Source organism: Triturus cristatus, chromosome 4_1 (assembly GCF_964204655.1).
Source record: "Triturus cristatus chromosome 4_1, aTriCri1.1, whole genome shotgun sequence".
Classification (NCBI taxonomy): Eukaryota; Metazoa; Chordata; class Amphibia; order Caudata; family Salamandridae; genus Triturus; species Triturus cristatus.
The window spans coordinates 591,250,086-591,271,822 of record NC_140585.1 but is presented as its reverse complement, the minus strand read 5'-3'; the positions used below and the strand labels follow the sequence as shown (position 1 = coordinate 591,271,822).

The 21,737-nt window shown below is 45.9% G+C and overlaps 1 protein-coding gene across 1 annotated transcript in view; it reads left to right on the top strand.

The window, feature by feature from the left end:
* Positions 1 to 21,737, top strand: part of HSPA14 (heat shock protein family A (Hsp70) member 14) — a 209,650-nt gene that overhangs the window by 127,407 nt on the left and 60,506 nt on the right. The window contains exon 10 of the mRNA XM_085652930.1: positions 4,237 to 4,339. Coding sequence (XP_085509056.1) covers positions 4,237 to 4,339 — 103 coding nt within the window. The remainder of the gene's footprint in view (positions 1 to 4,236; positions 4,340 to 21,737) is intronic.

Genomic DNA, 21,737 nt, shown 5'->3' with positions numbered 1-21,737 from the left:
TATCAAGCATTCACGGGTACACTTCCCCGACTCCTGTTGCAGGTTTATCTTGAGGCATTTGAACGCGGAGTTCTCCCACCGAGCATGACACAGGGGGAAATCTGCATGATTCTAAAACCAGGAGAGGAAGCCCATGCGCCCTCATCGTATCGTCCGATCACGATGATCAACACAGATGTTAAAATCCTATGCAAGCTCTTGGCCTCTCGATTAGCGCCATACATGACTCACTTGGTCCATGAGGATCAGTGTGGGTTCATACCGGGACGAAGCACGACTATGAATTTGCGACGGCTGAATCACATTCTACATGAGGTGCGGTATCTATTGACCTCGCCAAGGCGTTCGACACAGTGGACTGGGGATACCTTCTTGAGGTCCTACACGCTGTGGGGTTGGGTCCCAAATTTTGTCGCTGGATTCGCATCCTGTATATGGCTCCCCGCACTAGGGTAAAACTAGGGGGCGCGAGGTCAGAAGATTGGCAACTGGGAAGGGGTACATGCCGGGGGTGTACCCTCTTGCCTTTATTGTTCGCCCTGGCCATAGAGCCCTTCGCGGTCCGGGTCAGGACTGATATGGAACAGTGGGGAATTAGAGTGGGTAGCACGAGTCATATTGTTTCCCTATATGCTGACGACGCTCTGTTTTATTTGGCTTCTCCCCGGGACGCCCTGCTGGTACTGCTGCACCAGCTAGATCGGTTTGGAGAGGTCTCTGGATTACGACTTAACCACGGTAAGTCCCTGATCTTTACGTTGGCGGGGCTGGCCTCAGTGCCCCTGGAGGATCTCCCAGAACTCGGGCTGCGCTGGGAACGGACAGGGTTCCGCTACCTTGGGATACAGGTGGCCCCGACGGACACACAGGCGCTAGCCCGGAATTTAGACTGCACAATCTCTTCGTTACAGCAGTTGGTGTCATTTTAGAACACTCTCACTTTCGTTAATGGGCACGTTGGCCATCTCTAAGATGCTGATGCTTCCTAGGACACTATTCGTACCCCAGAACTCACTATGTCCGTTGCTGCAACAAGTTTTCAAAACTCTCAACACATTACTCATGTCTCTGCTTTTCGCGGGCCGGCGCAGTAGGATACCTCTCAAGACTATCATGTGCAGCTATGAGGAGGGCGGTCTGGAAGCTCCACACTTCGACTTATATTATTATGCGGCCCATCTACAACATGCGGCACATTGGCTCACAGACACGGACAATTGGGAGAAATGCCTTCTCTCTGACAGGATAGACACCCAGACGCTGCAGGAAGCACTGATGCGGGGCAGGCGGTCGGACAAGTCTCTTCCCTATATCGTACGACACACAGCCGGTATATGGCAGCAGTTTGTTGAGAAGGTCTTAAGAAGGGCACCCTTTCACAGGGAGCTCCCGATCTGGATACTGGCCCCCTTCATAGACATGCGGCAATACATGTCCTTTCAACCTTGGAGGGAGGTTGGGTGTGAAGTTCTTGCCGACCTTTTTCCCAACGAGACCTTCATCACTTACGAGCAGGCGGAGGAGAACTTTGGTCTTTGACAGGGCTAATTCAGGATGTGGTGAAAATCACCTGGTCTCACTACCTGGATATCCCACCACCGACACACACCTTGTATATCCTACTCTCATGAGGTGCAGGTCGCAAATTGATTTCTCTCCTGTACAAGGCAATGACACAGGACTCAATCCTCCCGGTACTGCCATCTCAGGCGGCCTGGGAGAAGGATCTTGCTACCCAGCTGGAAAAGAAACAATGGGCACGCATAGGCTCCCTCACACGCACAGTTTCATGCAACGCCAGGTTTAAGTTGACGCACTTCAACTTCCTACACCGAACTTATCTAACCCCGGTGTTCCTGAAACGCTTCTCTAGTGACAGGGGAGATAGGTGCCCTAGATGTGCCGCGGAGAAAGCGGGTTTTTTGCACTTGGCATGGGATTGTCCAATGGTCAGACAGTTTTGGGTAGAGGTGGTGGGAAGGATTGTTGCAGCCACTGGCCTTCAGATGACGCCTGTATCCTTGTATTGTTTGCTTGCACTAGTCCGGAAGCCCAAGAAAAAGAAAATCTCATTTAAGATCCTACAATTAATGCTAGTGCTCGCTAGGCGCAGGATAGCTATGACTTGGATGAGGCAAAGGGCCCCAGAAGTGACCATCTGGCTCAAAGATATCCATGAATGGTCCCTAGCTGAAGAGGCCCACATGAAACTCGCTAGAAGGGACGAGAAGCTGCAAGAAGACCTTCTAGCTTGGTGTGACATGTGTACCTCTGGGTTGGCAGAGGGGGAGGCCTCCTCGCAGGATACAACTGATAGCGAGGAGAGTGGGTTAGATATAGCCAGGGGGTCCAATCACGGCAGGTAGTGAGAGGGTCGACCCTAGTTATGTCTGCATTGGAACTCAGTGATATCACAGGTTCCTTCCTCACTGTGATATGATTGCAAATTATTTTTCCTGTCCCCATTGTACCTTTCCCTCCCTGATGCTGCCTTTTGTCCTATATGCCAATAATAATGTCAACGATATGGCTACATATGCTGATTCGATGCCAATTTGTTTTTTTCTTGTATTTGCAACATGTAAACTGAAAAATAAAGTTACAAAAAATCTAGATATATTACCTTCCTTATATATACATACCTTCCATGTACTTGTGTATCTTTGTATTTATTACTTTACTCCTAATTCAGCATCTCCAATGCACTGCCCTATATCTCACTCCATACCTTTCTCAATATATTCTCTACCTCAGGTCCCTGACTCATCCCAAACCTCAATCTACTACCCTCTCCAATGCACTACCCTATTTGCTCACCATATACCTCTCTCAATATCTAGACTCATCCCTCCTCTACCCCTCTCTTGCATTTATCTCAAACCTCATTTACTATTCAGATGTCCCAAAAAGCCTTTCTAAACCCTTCCTTCTGACTCTTACCCCCCCCAACTCATCCCAAACCTCCTGCTGCTGCTGTGATCTCCAACTAAACACTTTCTAGACCACTCTCCTTCTCTATCCCTTTCAATCCAACTAACAGACTCCCATGCCCACCGCTCAAATTAATTTCATATTTCCCTATATTAATTCACTACTAATCCTGTTTGGGTTCTGGAGTAGCATGCTACTCGTCAAAAAGTGTTTTGATGCCACATCAGGGGTATCACGCGCTATATAAATGCAATCCTCTCCCTCTTCTGTCCCTCCACTATCCTTTGCAACCCCAAAAATACTCACACTAAACGCTCAAATTATTTTAATATTTCCCTATGCTAATTCACCACTAATTATTTTTGGGTTCCGGAGTAGCGTGCTTCTCACCAAAAAGCGCTTCGACGTCTTGCCAGGGGTAGCAAGCGCTATATAATTTGTCTATTTTTTGTCTTTGTGATCTAAGCGGGGGATAATATTGAACACATGCGTTCTTTGCAGCGGATAATGATAACCTCGGTTTCGCCTATTTTTCAATCCTATTTCCACTATGTAGGCCTGGATGAAATGTAAAATAGTTCCTAAAAGTTTTTTTTACCTCGAGGGCTGAAAGGATTCAGCCTTGGAATGAGATATGCAAAGTTTCTCTAGTTACCCCAGGTACAGCACATTCACTGTTATAATCGAGTCTGTAAAAAGAATTATCGACTTTTACTTACACCAACATCTTTTTCTGTTCTTTATCTCTCTGAATCTTTCCGGTCTCATTCCTGATGGTGCTTGTAAACCTTATAGTCCTGGCCGGTCTAACGTCAAGATCTTATTCTGTTGCTTCAAGACCATTGTTCATGCTACCAGCATTAAAAGCCAAGGTGTTACTAGATCAATTGCGTGAAATCTTTGAAACAGTTAGAATTTTGAGCAAACAATATATTTAAAAAATTCGCTGCTCTTTATTTTATACCACCAAAGTCCTCATTTGATTCTTGCATTCTTATGTTTTGTTTAAGAAGGCCATTTCTGTGTAGAACAAGTTATTTAGCTAATGATGGATCAAAATGTGTTTAAGCCTTAGGTTTAGTTAGGGTCACCTAACATCTATAGTCAGGCAGCTATGTAACACAGGATTTCATATTTAAAGACAAACCGTCTAATTGGGTTTCCTAGGGGCTGAATATGTTTGTTTAGCGCATGACTCGCAGGTTTGTAAGCACAAAAAATATATAGGTCATCTGGTCATTCTAGATCCATCTTTCCCATGGCCTCGAAATCAAATTCTATTTCTTTTTGTATGTGTCACAATAGGGCAAGGTTTGAACTTGTGTGTTCGTCACTATTCACTCGGAGCATCGAACCGATCAAAACGCTGTTGGCAGAAGCCGGTTTTACAGCAGATGACATAAATCAGGTGAGGAATATTATATATTATTTGCAATGCAAAATTTTACGAAAAAATGTGATCACTAATTATACTTCTTAGTAATAACATCACTGTGCTATCGGTTATGCTGCCTGTATGGCGTGCCTTCTTCATTTCCCAACTGGCTGTGTTAAGAAATCAAGTGCCTCTTCACTTTTTTCCATGAAATATTGTAGGTTGGTTGGTACTGTTGTGCGATATACTGTGCTGTGAAGTTTCAGTATCACAAGTAAACCTTGGTCTCGTTCAGCCAGGGTTTGTAGAATGCTAACTACTTGGAAGAGTTTCTGTCCAATTATGTTGGAGGCTGTGAGTTTCCATGTGTTCCTGCATTTTTAAAAGGACTGCAATTTCAATTTTTTTGGGATGGTTATGAATGGTAGGGCAATGAAGAAATGATAGATCTATGTAGTTTTTTATGGGACCTAAATATCGGAGGGGAAGATGCCCTGTGAATTAGGGAAGCAATGGCTACATTGACCCGCTGTATTATGAAGATGACTGAAAGGCTTTGATGAGAGAGAGGTTTTCCTCCTTCCAGGTTGCCTCTTTAGGGGATAAAATTAGAGATGCTTGAAGTTCGATTGACAGACAGACTATTCAGGTGTCTGGCAGGACAGGCTGTGTTTGTTTGCAGTTGAATTCTATGTTGTGTCAGATCTTTTCATGCATAGTAAAAATTCAATTTGTAACATGGTGGTTAGTTAATGTGGTGTGGCACCTGAGTGCAATGAAAACGGTTGGTTTGAACAATGTCTTGCGTTGATTGTTAACTTCTGTAATGGTTAATGAGAAAGATAGCTAGTACTTTGATTTGGAAGAGGTTCGGATTGAGACTTCCCATCAAAGATTTGCTTTCATGTGCTATTTATTTGCTTTTACTATTTGGATGTACTAGGTAGTGAAGGTGTTCAGTGCTGTTATCTTTTCAGGTGATAATAACCTTACTGTTTTTTGATATTCTGGTTGAAAATATTTCCACAAAGGAATACATAAAATCAGAGGAACTCTAGTATAGCTCCATGCTTGCGTTGTCCATAAACTGGTCGTACTCCAAGAAATTATGAAATTGTTTTCTTTTCTTTTTGGTATGCACAGTTGCTATGTGTTTTACAATTTTTTATTTATTTATTTTTCTTTGATTTGGATTTGCAGGGTATCATTTAGAAATGTTTTAGCATCCACCTATTTTTACCCAACCTTCCCTTCAATCACTTTACATCACTTTTTTCATAATTGTACTTTACATTAAAAACCTCTATCGTAGTAAACTTAAGCGCTCATTAACATATTAAGTCACTTATGATTTGGTATACGTTTCAGTTATAGCAATAATTTCAAATGTCTAATAACAACAAAAGAGTGAATTTGTAATAGGGTCCCTTTGATTATATGTGGGCAAAAGTACACTTGCCGTACATTATAAGGATGTTCTAAGTCACAGTGGAGTTACATGACCATATAGAGGAACAAGGCAGAATGCCATGTTCCTTTCTAAGGTCATGGAACTCCAATGTGACCTGCCATATCCTTATGTTGTGTTGCAGGGAGAACTGTATTCCTTATAGTACTTGGTCACACCATCACCCTTCCCACAAGCGCTTAAATCCTTGGTGTGTTGCTCTTTCGTATAAAAGAGATGGGATGTTTGCAAACATGAAAAATAAAAGTGGACGCTGTAGTGAAACAGTAAAAAGAGCTCCATAAAGACACTACCCATACCCTCTTTTTCTGTGCCCATAGACACCGAACCAGAGCTCCGCTTTAACCACTTTCGTTTTTTAGGTCTCGCCTGACCCAGCGCATGCGCTGGTCTGGCAAGACTTTTAGTGAGGGCTTAAAAAAATGCTACCATGTCCGGCCTAGAGCTTGAGTGCATGTGCGCGGGCGCGCGTCGCGCTTGATCGCGATCACTTTCACGGCCGCTTTGATGTTCTCCATGAGCCAATGCTTGTTATCTGTGCAGTTCAATTACATTAATTTTTAAAAGAGCAACACAGATGTTTTCACTTGCGGCAGACTTGGATTTACTGGCATTGAAACATGTATATCGCAGAGACTGTAAGATTTAGCCCGAAGTTCTTTTCTTAAAATATGCATTGTTAAAAATGTTGGTGTATCTAATTAAAATTAGGCTGGGCCATTTGCCGTTGTTGGAGGAAACAGGTTCTTGGCATGGGTTAACTTGCAGCACTAGCTTTTGTAGGTTACGCGATTTCACTGGTAAAAGAAAATTATTGTTAGTTTGATTCTACCCATTGCTATCTGAATGTGAGATGATGAATGCAGTGAGATTTTCTGTTGTATTATGAAGGGCTCCATCAAATATTCGCTGGAATGCCTAGTGGTTTTTGGGATTATTGTATGAATTTAGTCAATATTCTCAATGAATTTATGAATTGGTTTATATGGTTATTTATTTTACCTGAAATATATTGTTTATAAACTAACAGCCGTTGTTACTTTTCATAGTATTCTGTATTGAAGAAGGATATTGATGTTGCTGAGGGCCTTGGGTCGGAACAAGATGTTTTTTTACTAATACTATTTGTAACGGTAATCCACAGTATTTATCATTTGTATTACTTTTATTGCTGTTACTAATATTTTTGTAAACAGTTATTCCATTTGATATATGGTGTTTTTCAAAATTAATGTTTAAAAACCCACTATACTTATCATTTATATCTTTGATTTTCTTGCTGCTGCTGCTAATACTTACATAACATAAACATTTTTATTCCATTACGTACGGGCATCCCATTTAGCATTGACTTTTTATGGCTTGGCTTGACAGCACAGCTGCCGCCAGACAATTCTGTGAGCATCACTAGAGAGGGGCTGTGGCTCCACCCCTCCCCCCGCCATGTTCGGAGGCAGGAGTACACAATTTGATTGGGCATAAGTAGTTTTCTGCTAAAAAAAAAGTGCTTGCCCATCACACAGCTGTGATCATTTTTGTTTATTTATGCATCTACCTTAGCTTGAAATGTAAGGGGAACTCATCTACTCTACTCTACTCTCCTCCTTCCTGGCCGACAGAACTCAGGTGGTCACCTTGGGGCCATATCAATCCGCCAAGCTGTCGCTCCCGTGTGGGGTTCCTCAAGGCTCGTCCCTGAGTGCGACGCTATTTAATATATATGTGTCGGACCTTGCAGGTTTAATCAACGCATCTGGGATGAGCCTAACCTCATACGCAGACGACACGCAACTGGTGCTGGCTATTAAAGGTGAAGGGACGGAAGTGGCAGAGCGCTTCCAAAATGCCATGAGCTTGATAGGAGAGTGGATGGCAGGTAACTGCCTAAAGCTTAATTCCGATAAAACGGAGGTGGTCATCTTTGGATCCCTCTCTCCGACGTGGCCCGCTCCTTGGTGGCCCCCAGCTTTCGGCATACCACCCAGCCCGACTTCCAAGGTTAGGAATCTGGGAGTTATCTTTGATGATCATCTTAATTTTATGGCACATGCTAACAAAATAGCAGCCACAGCCCACTATAAATTGAAGATGATAAGAAAAATTACCCCATTCCTCCCTGATGCAGCTGTCAAAACTCTGGTTAGTTCTCTGGTCCTTTCATCCTTGGATTACTGTAACGCGCTTCTCCTAAATAGCCAAACCAGAGTTACAAAAAAGCTACAAACTATACAGAATGCGGCAGCCCGTCTCCTGTCTAAAACACCCAAGTTTGTACCCATCTCTGACACCATCAGGACACTCCACTGGTTAACGATTAAAAACAGGATCAAGTTCAAATCTCTTTGTATAATCTATAAGGTTCTACATGATCAAGGTCCACGCCCTCTTAAGGACCAGCTCAAACTTTATAGACCGACCAGACAACTTAGATCCTCGACTCTCAATCAACTAGTGGTTCCACGCTCTAAAACAGTTTCCTGGGGTGATCGCCGCTTTGCGGTAGCAGCTCCCAAGATCTGGAATATGCTGCCACAACAAATTAGATCTAGCAAATCACTACTCCAGTTTCGCAAGAGCCTGAAAACATGGTTGTTTAACCAATAAATCCCTCCGGCCTCTACATTGTTGGGGAGAATCAGCTGGCCAGTCTAGCGCCGAGACGCCCACGGGTATTCGTTCGCGCTTTATAAATGCCATAAATAAATAAATAAACATGTCATTAATGCTGTTAAAGTGTCTTAAATAACTGGATCATTTACGTTGTTTTTCTTTGGCAGCAGCACAGATGTGATGAGGGCAGCCATTGCCTCAAATGTATGTTTAGGTCTGGCCTACAGTTCTTTGCTTTCACAAATACGTATCCATTCCCATGCTGTTTAGAATTAATGTAATCCTTCATGGTACCAAACAACATTCCCTTAAAGCTAGCCAATTGCCAATGCTTGTTCTTTTATCACCTTAAAATATTGTCACCGTTTGTCTTTTACCCTGTGATTTTGTAACTTGTCTGACGTGCCTTCAAATTCTAAATCGCTATTGTAACATTACCTTTATGTAATGCACTCTGTTGATCTCGTGATATGAAACAACTGATTAATAAATAACGAGCTCTTCTGATATCTATCTGAGTCTATTTTAGATCTCGCCAGAGACAGCATATATGCTGTCGATTCGGAGAGAATTTTGTTAGTTTACAAGGTACTTGGAGACTGCCCATTGCTTATCACTGGTTGGTGTTATTGGCACTCTTTGCTTCTGTTTTCTCAGTACATGCTGGCTACGCTTTCTCTTCGCGTGTTTGTCCCTCTCCTGAAGCATAGCCCTAGTACTGCTTCCTCGCAGCGCTCCGTGTCCTTCCAATGCTTGTGCACTTTAGGAGGCAGTTTTTTCTTCTTGCTGCAATCCATAGGAGTGCATGTTTCTTTAAGTCGGCCCCTACGCTCCCCCTCCTTGTTGTTGGTTGCCCCGTTAGTTGTTGCTTGCCCCGTTGGTTGTTGCTTGCCCGGGCACCGTTGGTTACTTGCCTCGTTGGTTGTTGCTTGCCTCGTTGCCGTGGCTTGCCTCGTTGTTAACCATGTTGTACTGCAGCATGTCTGCTGTGCAGCTTGTTAGAAATTAAGGAAAAAATAGTGCTATGACACAGCCAGGTTTGACCATGTCATAGCAGTTTTTTAGGTGTCGCCTGAGCCAGCGCATGAGCTGCTCTGCGAGACATTTAGTATTGGGGTTTTCAAAGAGCTACCAGAGGCTTTTGCTGGCCTCAAGCTTGCGTTTATGCCGGCATGCACGCGCGCAGCCGCCACCTGCCTCCCTTCCAGCGCGATCACTTTCACTTGTTCCTGCTGCTGTGCGCGCACTAGTGTTTTTTTTTTTTTACATTGCTTGCAGCACCCTTCAAGCGCGATCACTTTTGCCTGCTCCCGCGCACGCGCATCACTAGCGTGTGCCCTGCTCCTCCCTCTGTTGTCTCCTGAAAACAGTCGGGCTCGCTTTCTACAATCGCTTGGTCAAGGGCAGGAGTTACGCTGCACCACATTTAAACATCACCATCCGCCACTTGAAAAAGCTGGCATTTGGCATGGAAATGCGTTCAGGAAAACATCTTCACTGATGAAATCAACATCATCCCATTCATAACTAGTCCTGAATAACTTCCTAAAGTTTAAGACCGGTAACACATATTATATCACATGCAGGGCCCAGACATCCTAATTACGGCTGTATTTCTTCATGCTGAATGTCAGGGACAAATATGAAAGATTTCCAGGGAAGTGTAAATCTTGCATCCTGTACACACATTACGGCGAAGGATTGAAGCCTTCGTGTAATTAACTTCCTATTTCCGCCTGCTTTCTTTATACAGCTGCATGGCGGGGCCCCCTCAGTTTAGCATGCAGATTGATTGCTTATCATCACCTCATCATTGGCGCCACACTGGAAGGCTTCCTGGACTGTCAGTTCTTTTTCTGGGGGGAGTGGTGAAATTTGCAAAGTCTGTGCTTTCTTTCGACTCGTATTTACCGCACTTCGACTTCCCGTGTTTCTCTTTGTAGCTTATTGGCACCTTGTAAGGGGAGCCACATCCTGTTTGGTTGCTAGGTGGAGAAATGTTATACGGGGCTTTAGCAGTAATTTATCCGCAGAGCTTAAGGAGCTGTCATGTACTCCTGACAGCCGCAGCACTTTATCAGCCCGCCTGTAAATCAGCCATGTGTGGGTGCAGATGCCAGCAATGTTTGATCTCTCCCAGACACTCTAATAATCTCCTTTTGTCTGATTGATTCCTTCACGTTGCCAGGCGCCCTGTGTCCGCGAGCAGAGTGCCCTCTCTTTATCTCTGCTGGTCATCTTTTGGGGGCAGCAGGGCAGAAAAATCCCGTTCTCACTGAGATGTGAGAGTTAGGTGGAAGAAGCAGCTTTACATCATGTCCTGGAGCTGGTTGCTTCTAATAAATCATTGATACCAGAATTGAATGCGCCATAAATACCTCAAACCGTATCTCTTACAAGAATGTAAGAGTAATTCATAGAAACAGAAAAGGTAACTTTGCCAGATAGAATTACAGCTATTACCCGAAGAGACATGCAGGCCTTTTCAATCGGTCTTTGTTAACTTCACCTTTGGTTTTCTGTTGGAAGATCAATGTGCCACTACTAAATTAGTGGGTCCATGCTGGCATGTAGTGAGTGACACGCTTTTGAATGGGTTCTGGAGTTAGGTTCACAACTTGAAAGGCGTAGAAAATGATGCACAGACCTTGAACTTAATTTACATCTGTGGGAGCCAGTAGAGTTTCCGTGGCAGCAGGGATAACATAAGGAAATCATTTAAATAAGTCTGGTCTACCCTCGTGCATTTGCCTCAGTGATGTGTTCAGGTCTAGTTTGTAAAACGTTTGCGGTGCAAACTATGCTTCTGGGCCCAACACCATAGCACTCGCCCTTGCACAGAACTACCTGGTATTTTTTGGCAGTAGCACAATAAGTTGGTGTGGTGTTCAAGGGCACTTTATAGCACACTTTACAGCATAGCATCTTGTGTTGCTTAGCTTATCCATATTGAAGGCATGGATGACAGTGGAAACAGCATAACTCAACGCCACCACAGCATCGCTCTAAGCAACCACAGCAACACTCAGCACCACCACAGCATCAGTCAGCACCACCACATCATCACTCGGCACCCCCACAGCATCACTCAGGGCCACCACAGCATCACTCACCTTCACCTTCACCACAACATCACTCTGCACCACCACAGCATCACTCAGTACCACCACAGCATCCCTCTGCAGCATCAATCAGCATCAGTCAGCATCACCACAGCATCACTCAGGGCCACCACAGCAGCACCCAGAGCCAGCACAGGATCACTCAACGCCACCACGGCATCAGTCGGCACCACCACAGCGTCACTCAGCACCACCACAGCATCACTAAGGACCACGATAGCATCACTCAGCACTGCCACAGCATCAATCAGCACCACCACAGCATCACTTGGCACCACCACAGCTTCACTCAGCACCACCACAGCTTCACTCAGCACCACCACAGCATCACTCAGGGCCACCACAGCATCACTCAGGGCCACCACAGCATCACTCAGGGCCACCACAGCATCACTCAGGGCCACCACAGCATCACTCGGGGCCACCACAGCATCACTCGGGGCCACCACAGCATCACTCGGGGCCACCACAGCATCACTCGGGGCCACCACAGCATCACTCGGGGTCACCACAGCATCACTCGGGGTCACCACAGCATCACTCGGGGGGCCACCACAGCATCACTCGGGGGGCCACCACAGCATCACTCGGGGCCACCACAGCATCACTCGGGGCCACCACAGCATCACTCGGGGCCACCACAGCATCACTCGGGGCCACCACAGCATCACTCAGGGCCACCACAGCATCACTCAGGGCCACCACAGCATCACTCAGGGCCACCACAGCATCACTCAGGGCCAGCACAGCATCACTCAGGGCCAGCACAGCATCACTCAGGGCCAGCACAGCATCACTCAGGGCCAGCACAGCATCACTCAGGGCCAGCACAGCATCACTCAGGGCCAGCACAGCATCACTCAGGGCCAGCACAGCATCACTCAGGGCCAGCACAGCATCACTCAGGGCCAGCACAGCATCACTCAGGGCCAGCACAGCATCACTCAGGGCCAGCACAGCATCACTCAGGGCCAGCACAGCATCACTCAGGGCCAGCACAGCATCACTCAGGGCCAGCACAGCATCACTCAGGGCCAGCACAGCATCACTCAGGGCCAGCACAGCATCACTCAACGACACCATAGCATCACTCAACGACACCACAGCATCGCTCAGTGCTTCTTACACTTTTTAATTACAACTTCTCAGCATGCTGCACAGCAGCCACACTTCTCTGCAGCATAGCTTGGAAACATTGCCAAAGTCAATAGCTCTACCTAAACACTTATAAGGCACCTCAATGCATAGCCAATAGGTCTCACCTTTGGGACATTATAAATGTTTAGTTATCCAGCACAATATCCTAGATTAGAAAACATCAAGTGTTGCATGCCTATTCACTTATAAGGTCCCAAAAGCGAGACCTATTGGCTATGCCAATGCTTGTTTCAGTTGTGCTGGACCTGTATTTTGGTTACAGTCCCGCCTCACGTCTGCCTATGGTGTTCCCGAATCACTGCTAACTCTGCAGCCAATTTAGGCCTTGAAGCAGGCCAGACTGCAAATATTTAATTGGTTCTGGGTCCCTTTGTCATGCACATAGGCACCATCGACCCATCCGCACCGGCTGGGCTTCTGCTAGCAGGCCCTTCTCTGACACAGACTGACCCCAGATAATTTGAGCCTGCTCCTTTGCTGGCGCTTGGCCATCTGTCAGCTCCTCTGCTACCGACCTCACTACTTGATTTACCCTTAGTGTCCCCTCCAACTTGAGTGGCACCAGTTCCAGATCATTCCCCATCATCCCTTTTCAGATTCATCCTCTCTAAGGGCTTGTATAGTGTTTAGATTCACTATCATCAAAGCTAGTGCTAACATCGACTTGTGCTGTCCTCCAAGCTCTCTGCCAAGGCAGCAGTATTTCTGGAGGATGGTGGAAATGTTCTAGAAGCTTTAATATCTCCCTGGAGCCTGCCCCCCCCCCCCCCCCAGTTCCCATATTCCCCCCAGTTCCCATATTCCCCCCAGTTCCCATATTCCCCCCACTTCCCATATGGCCCCCAACTTCCTCCTTGGATTTGCCCTTAGGCCCCATATAGAGGAAAGTGCCTACTTCCTGCAGAAGAGACCTGAGCTAACAATTTTTCAGAAATTTTGTAACCTGGATCAGACACCTCTGAGCCCTTGTTTAGTTTCAAGGTAGCCCTGAGTGACTCAGTTCCAGCAGATTGGTGGGGACTGTTCTCTGCTCTACCAGTGATACGTCCCACCTCAAGACATCACAAATAAGCACTAGGCGTACATTCTGCCTCTAAGAAGCATTATGGTACTAGCCACCTTGCGACAGGTGAACGCAAAATCTTTTCCAACCACTTCACTCGACAAGGACTCTAAAAGAAGTAAAGCCATTGGCAAAAAAAAGGCTTTTCTTCTGCCAGCTTGATTGTGCTCCATGAATGCATTTTTCCTCCTGGGTTGTACAGACATGCTCTTGGGGTATGGCTTGGGCGGTGGTGTTCTCATTGCCACAGGATATGTGCAAAGCCTGGCTCGGACATTATAAGATGGTCATGATCCTGCAAAATATGTTTTATGTTCTTGATTGGACTTCACAGATGATGGGATCAAGTGTCATTATCTGGAGACATGCCTGAAGGTGTGTCGGAGAAAGGGTCGGAAACAGAAGCGAGGAGGCCGTATGGGATCTATACTGTGAGGTTTATTAAGGTTGTGAAGCAAATTAATATCAGGATGGAGGGTAAAACAGAAAAGAAAGTCTGTTGATTCTGGCACAGAGAAAACTAAATAAAGTGTCGTTGTGACCGGATCCAGCAGGAGATGTAGTCCTTCCAGGCCACGGAGTCTGCTTCCCTCTGATGGGCTGGTAGGGTCCCGAAGTTCCGACGTTCTCTCAAGAAAGAAAACAAAAGGTGACGGCCAGTCTATGTGTTCTCTGGGATTACTTCTACTTCCACCACACCAAGTGAGGAACTAGGCGAAGTAGTGAGGGAGTACCTGAAGAAAAGTAGAGATACACGGGAAAAGAACCAAAAGGGTAGCTGATCTGCGTCTCAGCGTGGATGATGAAAAAGTGCTGAAGAATTATGACAACGTGTTCAAGTGAGAGTGATTAGGGCATTGGACGTGCGGTGTGGTTTTCTTACGGGTGTCTAAGACAGTGGGGAAATAGTCCCTTGGTATACCCCTTTTCCCACCCCTTCCTTCTGTCCTCCCTCTGCCCAAATCACGTACCGCTCTCTGCCGCAACTCTCCTGAGTTGCGGCGGCTCATCCGCCTCCTCCGGGATCCACCAGTCTTCAGACCACACTTCTGGGGTTTCCGGATCTCCGTCTCTTCCGACTCCGCAACAGTCTCTGGTTTCTCCTCTGCCTCTTCCTCCGACTCGCCAGCGTTTCCTCTGCTCTCCCGCGTTCTCCGACTCCCAGCGGCTGACGACCTCGACACACCTCCTTCCTCCTTTTCCAGCCACTCCGGTGTGACGTCAGACCCTTCTGATTGGATGTCTCGGATTTCCGTTCTGCCCCTCCAGGGGTGGATTGCTTACGGGTTATCCTCACCGAACTGTGTGTTGAAGGAAAAGCCCTTGGTTACTGGGGAAGTCCCTTCCAGGTTTTCATAGTCCTTTTCCTGATCATAACAGTAAGGCACCCAGGGGTCTATTGATAAGGGCACCTTGTTCATAGGGACGGCACTCGCGGGGGCTTCCTCACAAGGTGCTTCACAGGCTTCTCGGAGTACAGCTAGGTTTTTTGTAATTCCATACTCTTTGATAGATCGAGGCTTTTCAGCAAGTAAACTGATGCAGCTATAGAGAGATTTAAATACATTAGAGCTATAGGCCGCTCTCTGTTGTCAGGTCACCAGTTCTACCATAAATTCAAAGAATACTCAAGGGTTGTCACTTTGTGCCTGCAAAAAACATCTCCACGTGTACAGGAACCGATTCAAACTGTTCATGGAGGATAAGGTCAATAACAGCAGCAGTTTGACAAGGGAGAGAACTGGGAAAATAGACTGTCGGTGGGGCAGGTACTGGTTGACAGACTGCCCGTCGCACTGATGGAGTGGACGGGGGTCACGGATGACATACCCTACATAGTATGCCACACTTTGCATATTTGGCAATTGTATGTGGAGTCAGTCCTGGGCCGCGCCCCATTTCATCTGGAACTACCCATATGGATATTGGCGCCAGTGCAACAAAAGATGGCCAACATATCCTTTCAGGCACGAGGGACGGTGGCTATGAAGTGATGGTTGGTTTATACCCTAGTGAAACCTTTATTTTGTATGAGCAGGCATGTGGGGACTTGGCACTGGGGCCAGGACACTACTTACACTATGTGGGGTTGATGGAAGTGTTTAAAGTGACATGGTCTGTCTACCTCGCAGATGACACATATGCACAACGTAATATTAACTGGCAACTCTAGACCTAGATTGATCTCCTTACTTTACAAAGCAATGAGACTGAATGCTGCAGGTCCCCCCACTTCAGGGCGAGGGCGGCGTGAGATGTAGACTTAGGAGTGCCCATGGAAGACACGACGTGGGCTGCCATTAGTAGACTTGCGCGTACAGGGTCCTGTAATGCACTTTAAATTGGTGCATTGCAATTTTGTGCACGGCACGTACATGACACCAGTGAAGCTTCATCGTATTACCCCTTCCCGAACAGATAATCGTCCGCGATGTAGTGAGGGAGGAGTGGACTTTTTACACTCAGCCTGGATGTGCCCTGGGGCGTATGCATCCTGGATGCAGGTGCGGGACGATGCACAGAGGGGCACGAGAATCACAATTGAATGTTCACCGCTTCATTGTTTACTGGGCCAAGTTGAAAACCTAAAGGGCGCAAGATGGCTTACAAATTATTACAACTATCATTGGTGTTAGCAAAACGTAGAGTTACTACAACATGGATGGGGCACCGTGCCCCCACAGTGGATACATGGCACTGTGATGTGAGTGAGTGGTCACTGGCTGAAGTACATATGAGACTAAGCCGAAGGGACGAAAAATTGATAGACTACCTCAGTGAGTGGAGGGAAATGTGTGAAGTGTTTTTGAACACTATTCAGGATGAAAGTGACCGGCGTGACTCAGATGTTAGTAGGAGTGAGCCAGATGGGGAAAATGAGTGATAATGGCTGGAGTGAAGAATCCCAGTGTGCTGCTATGAATAGCAAAGTTATGTGCCATGCTAGTCGACTTACTAATTCTTGTTTTTTGAATACTGCCTACTGTTACTGTATATCTACAGATGTTGAGAATGAAAATAAAGATATATTTTTTTTTTAAACAGCAGCAGTACTTTTCATCGGCCTCTCCTACAGGCACTGATGCCAAACCTCTTCATTTCTCCTCCTACCATCTGTCGATGCAGTAGACAACAGGATCTAGCACTGCCTGCCTTACTGGTGCTCCATCACGTTGAAACTATAGGTCCGCTAGATTGTTTAGCTATGCCTTTTCATTTCTGGGTATTCCTGCCCATGCTGCTCCTTTTCACACTCGCACGTTGGCAGATCATGCCAATGTTTGTTACAAAGAAGAGGTAATATTGTTTGCCAAATGGACTATCAAACTTTTGCTGCTCTCTTTACTTTTTGGTCCCCAAGAAGGATGGAGGGTTAGACTCTTTCTGGATTCTTGAATTCATACCTCAGAAAGGAGAATTCGAAAACAAGGACATTTGCTCACTCCTTGAATCCCACGGACTTGATTATGTTGGTGTACCTGCAGGATTTAGACTTTCATGGTGAGTCCTGCAGTCTCACAGGATGTACTTCAGTTGTAGGGTGGGTCCGGTCACTTAGTTTGCTGTCCTGCACTTCAGCCTTACTTCAAGACGTCTAGTCTTCACGAAGATCAAGTCAATGGTTGTAGCACATTATAGAGTTTGGGGATACATCGTACACCCACACACCATATTCTTCTACCTCACTGACTGGCTTCTGAAGGCAGACTCACCTCTTCTGGTACCTGCCCGTAAGGCAACAGTGTCATAACTGTCCACCAGGGGGTTCTGCATCAGTTTGTCCCAATCCCATCTCCAGCCAGGCCAGAGGATTCCCTTTATTTGGATCATTATGTACACAGTCAGCTTGATGACCTTCTTGTCTCTGCAAAAATTATGAGGACTTCACTCTATATACCGATATTTAAGATACGATCCGCTGTTCCGGCCTTGATTGTTCTTAGGCTTTTTGGCCTAATAGCATTGTGCATCCTGGTGGTGCATTACGTGTTGGCACATGCATGCCCTTCAGTTGAATAGAACTGTAATTAATGGATGCCAGTTTCTAGTCTGACATGTCTGGGCGTTCTCCTTGCACCTTCCAGGGCTCACAGTATTGACAAATAAGTCCTCTCTGTGCTGGGGAGGCCACATACATGAGGTGATCAGAAGTCTCTGATACTGGATGGAGCAGGGTCCTCATATAAATCTTCTGGAGCCAAACCATCCAGTTGGCCCAGCAGGCCTTTCTGCATTCTATCAAGTGCAGGTCGATCCAGGTGCTGACGGACAACAAGACTGCCATGTGGTACTGCAACAAGCAGGGCACATTGGAGTGTCACCTGGTGGGATGAACTCAGCAGGCGTCATCTTGCTCACCACAAGTGGAGTGTGTCTTTACTATTTAGGACACACCCTTGCCAGACCTATTTTCTGCGGAATACATTTAATGTCGAGCTTTCTGCTCTTTATAGTTTCCTCTTCAGAGGACTCAAAGAGAGATGTTTTGCCTTAGGTGGCATTCCAGCCTCCTGCATGCATTTCCACTTCTGCCACTGATCCTCTTATCCTAAAGAAAGTCAGGTGGACTGGGCACAGATAATCTGTTGGCCCCAATTAGACTAGGAAGGTCTGGCACTGCGACTTGCTGACCCTGTGCATCTGCCCTACCACTTCAACTTCCTCTTCAAGAGAATCTGCTGTCCAGCATTAAGGTGGGATTGTACACCGAATCTTCTGTGATCTACATGTTCATGTATAGAGATTAAACAGCTCCTACTGAGAGGTTTTGACTTACCACTGGAGGCTATGGATGTCATTTTTACTGCTCCACCCTTGCTAAATCTGGTTATTGAGCACTCAGGGTCCATGTTCGTCATCTACTTTTAGGATAAACTGGTAGATCGCCTACGGACTAGATTATCTGATGTTCTTATGTTCTTATTACCTTTAGCCTGGCAAGGCTTTGCATATGCACGCTTAGAGGTTACTTATAGGCTCTTTTGGCCGAATTTGTTATTCAAGTCATCCATTCTGTTTCTTAAAAGGAATTTCATATGTTTCCCCTTGCTCCATTCATTAAGCCTCTGTGGGACCTTATCTTGATGTGTGCGCCTTTCAAATCTTTTTTTATTTATAGTTTCTTCCATGTTTCTCATTGCAATTACATCTGTGTGTCATCAGTGAACTACAGGGTTTTTCAGTTTAGCATCTAGATACTACCCATTTTCATGCCAAGCTTCCTTTCTCCTAAAAGTTGTGTCCCCTTTTTATGCGGGACAGCCCATCACACTCCCCACATTCTTTCCTCCACCACATCTATCTAAAGAGGATGAGACTACGCTGGTTGGATTCAACACATGCCTTTAGCTGCTACTTTGATTGTGCTAAAGAATGCTGTGCAGATTGTCGGTTATATATATGCTCGATTAGCTGGTGTGAAGAATGATAAGGCAGTTCAGAAAAGGAGCTCATCTGAACAGATTAACCTCTGCCATGCCTTGACCCAAGACGGTCCTCTTGAGAGCCATGGAGCTTATTCCACCAAAGCAAAAGATGCGACTACTGCCCTGGCTCAGAACTTTGTGGTTTCAGAAATTTGCCAAGCACCCTTGTAGGTGTCTGTCTGTACTTTCACCAGACTCTACTGCATTGATTCACAAGTCTGAAGAGAGGATTTTGCATTTTGATGGCTCTGTTTTGTAGCACTTCTTGGGGCGAAGTCCACTTTATAGACCGCTCTCCCTGTAGAGGGCACTGCTCTGGTATCAATTCAGAAGATGAAGTATCTGCGGTTAGAAGTGTCCTCAAGAAGGGTAACTATCCTTCAGTCATACTCTTTTTCATGGATACTCTTAATTCCAGATTCCTAACCGCCCACCTACCTCCCCCTACTGTGGATTGATTTTTTGGGATTTGCTAACATTCCTCGTTGGATTTAGTACACTGCCTGCTGCAACTAAACCTGTCTACAATACTACTCTTCTTTGAGCACACAGAGAAAAGAAAATGAAACTGAAATCAGCATGCAGTGGTGGCTCCTTTGTGTAGCTCCAAGTTGTCCTGTCCGGAGACGGGCTTCAGTAACTATGAAAGGTAAAGGGGCCACTTGTTAGCATGCAGGAGCTAATGCAAGAGTTTCTGAATCCAGCCTAGGGGTATCCAACTGGGGAGATTTACAAGGTGAGGAATCTAATGTTAGATAGAGGATCCTCCAGAAAGAGTATTACTGAAGGCAAGTAACTTATCCTTCAAGATATTACAGGGGAGATTGTTATCTATATATGTACAATGCTAAGTTAGCACGACCGCGTTAGATGTTAGAAAGCCATCTTGCCGCTTTTGCTGCTTTTGCACACGACACTGTAGTCACATGTTATTAAATTGAGAAATGCTTACTCGACTTTGCTTCACATGAGAACCGTCTGTTGTTCATATCCCATACAGTGAGCTGCGACCTTGGTCTGTACACAGTGTAAAGAAACAGTCTGGGTCGCTAGACGGTGCATGTTGTTGGGTTGATGTTGATCGGCCCACTAGTTTAGCCATAACACGCACGCAGCTGCAAATACCTGAAAGTCGAGTGCTTTTAATATTGCAGTGTTACATGTTTTCATTACATTCGGAAGAAGAGCTTTCCCAGGAGCAGAGCATAGCTGATCCTGTGATGTGAACTCACTGAGCTGATCTTTACGGTATGGGGTTCCCCATTCAAGCCTAGAGACCTTTTACTAGTCTAATAATAATACTATTAGTTTGTTAGAGAAAGGAAGGTGGCTTAGATCCACTTTCATTTTAGTATGATTACTCCTTTCATTTTCTATGGTATTGTAACTATGCTGATGGTTTTGATTTTAATCGTTTGTCTGCTTATGTTAGCCAAACTGCTGCATCTTAGGACACAAGGTTTATAAAATAAACTCTTTAAACTTTTACCGTGTCTCTGTTTATTCTGTTGTAGACTGATATGAGAATAATTACGAAAAGGTATTTCTGATTCCCACCATTCCTGAGAAATATACTAAGTCGCTTGTTCTGGGTTGTCTATACATTGGGACCGCCGAGCTAAACCTCGGATAACGAATGGGACACTGATGCTGGCCGGATAAGGGGTTCTGGGTTCTGAGGTGAGTTTTTGGTACACCACAATTCACTGAGGGCCTGGGTTCCTGCGCATAGTTCTGTGCATAAGCAGAATCCCTGCAACATGGCGCACCTAACGTTTGGTCTATTGATTTGAAACGCCTTAGTAGTGCTTGTATTAGTCCACAACGCTCTCACTCTGGTTCCCGGATAACGGGAGTGACGGTTTAACCTACCTGTGTTTCGACTAATAGGTTCCTTCAAGCTTCATCATTAAAAAGGTTATTTTTTCTGAACCCCAGTGCTACTGTAGATATCGTTGATACTCTTAAGTGTGTCCTGATGGCGGTTGACCTAGCCGCGCATAGCCGTGCACCTCTGCGCCGTCATTTGACGACGTATGGGGTGCCGGATGATGGGATGCCTGTAATTTTTGTGGTAAGCGCTGATGCGTCATACCCGTATGAGTTGTTTTACTCATGGGTGACTTTTCCGGCGGTTGATGACGATGATACGTTCCATACCTATACTGCCACACAGCTGCCTGCGGTCTATACCCCATATAGGACACAAGAAATTCCAATCTCTGCCTGGCAGCATACTATTTGGTTTAATGGCGCCCTTCCCCATGCGGTTGCGCCGGCGAGAATGGGCCCATTGTCTATTGCAGGGGCAACATGGCCGCGGCTGGCCGGCTTTACGCCACATCCCCGCTATCTCACGGTGGGGGTGGCTGAGTTGCGTGTACTGCACACAGCCCTGATTACGGTCCATAGGGCTTTGGTGCAGTACGTGTCATGCAACGTGCAGGTGGGGGCACCTGCTGTTGCGGGACAACCTATGGACCACCACGCGGTGGTCATTAGTCCTGTTATGGTCAATTCGGTGGTCGGCAAGCGCCCCCAAAGTAAGGATGAATTTCCTTATTGGCTTGCTGAGAAATTTAAT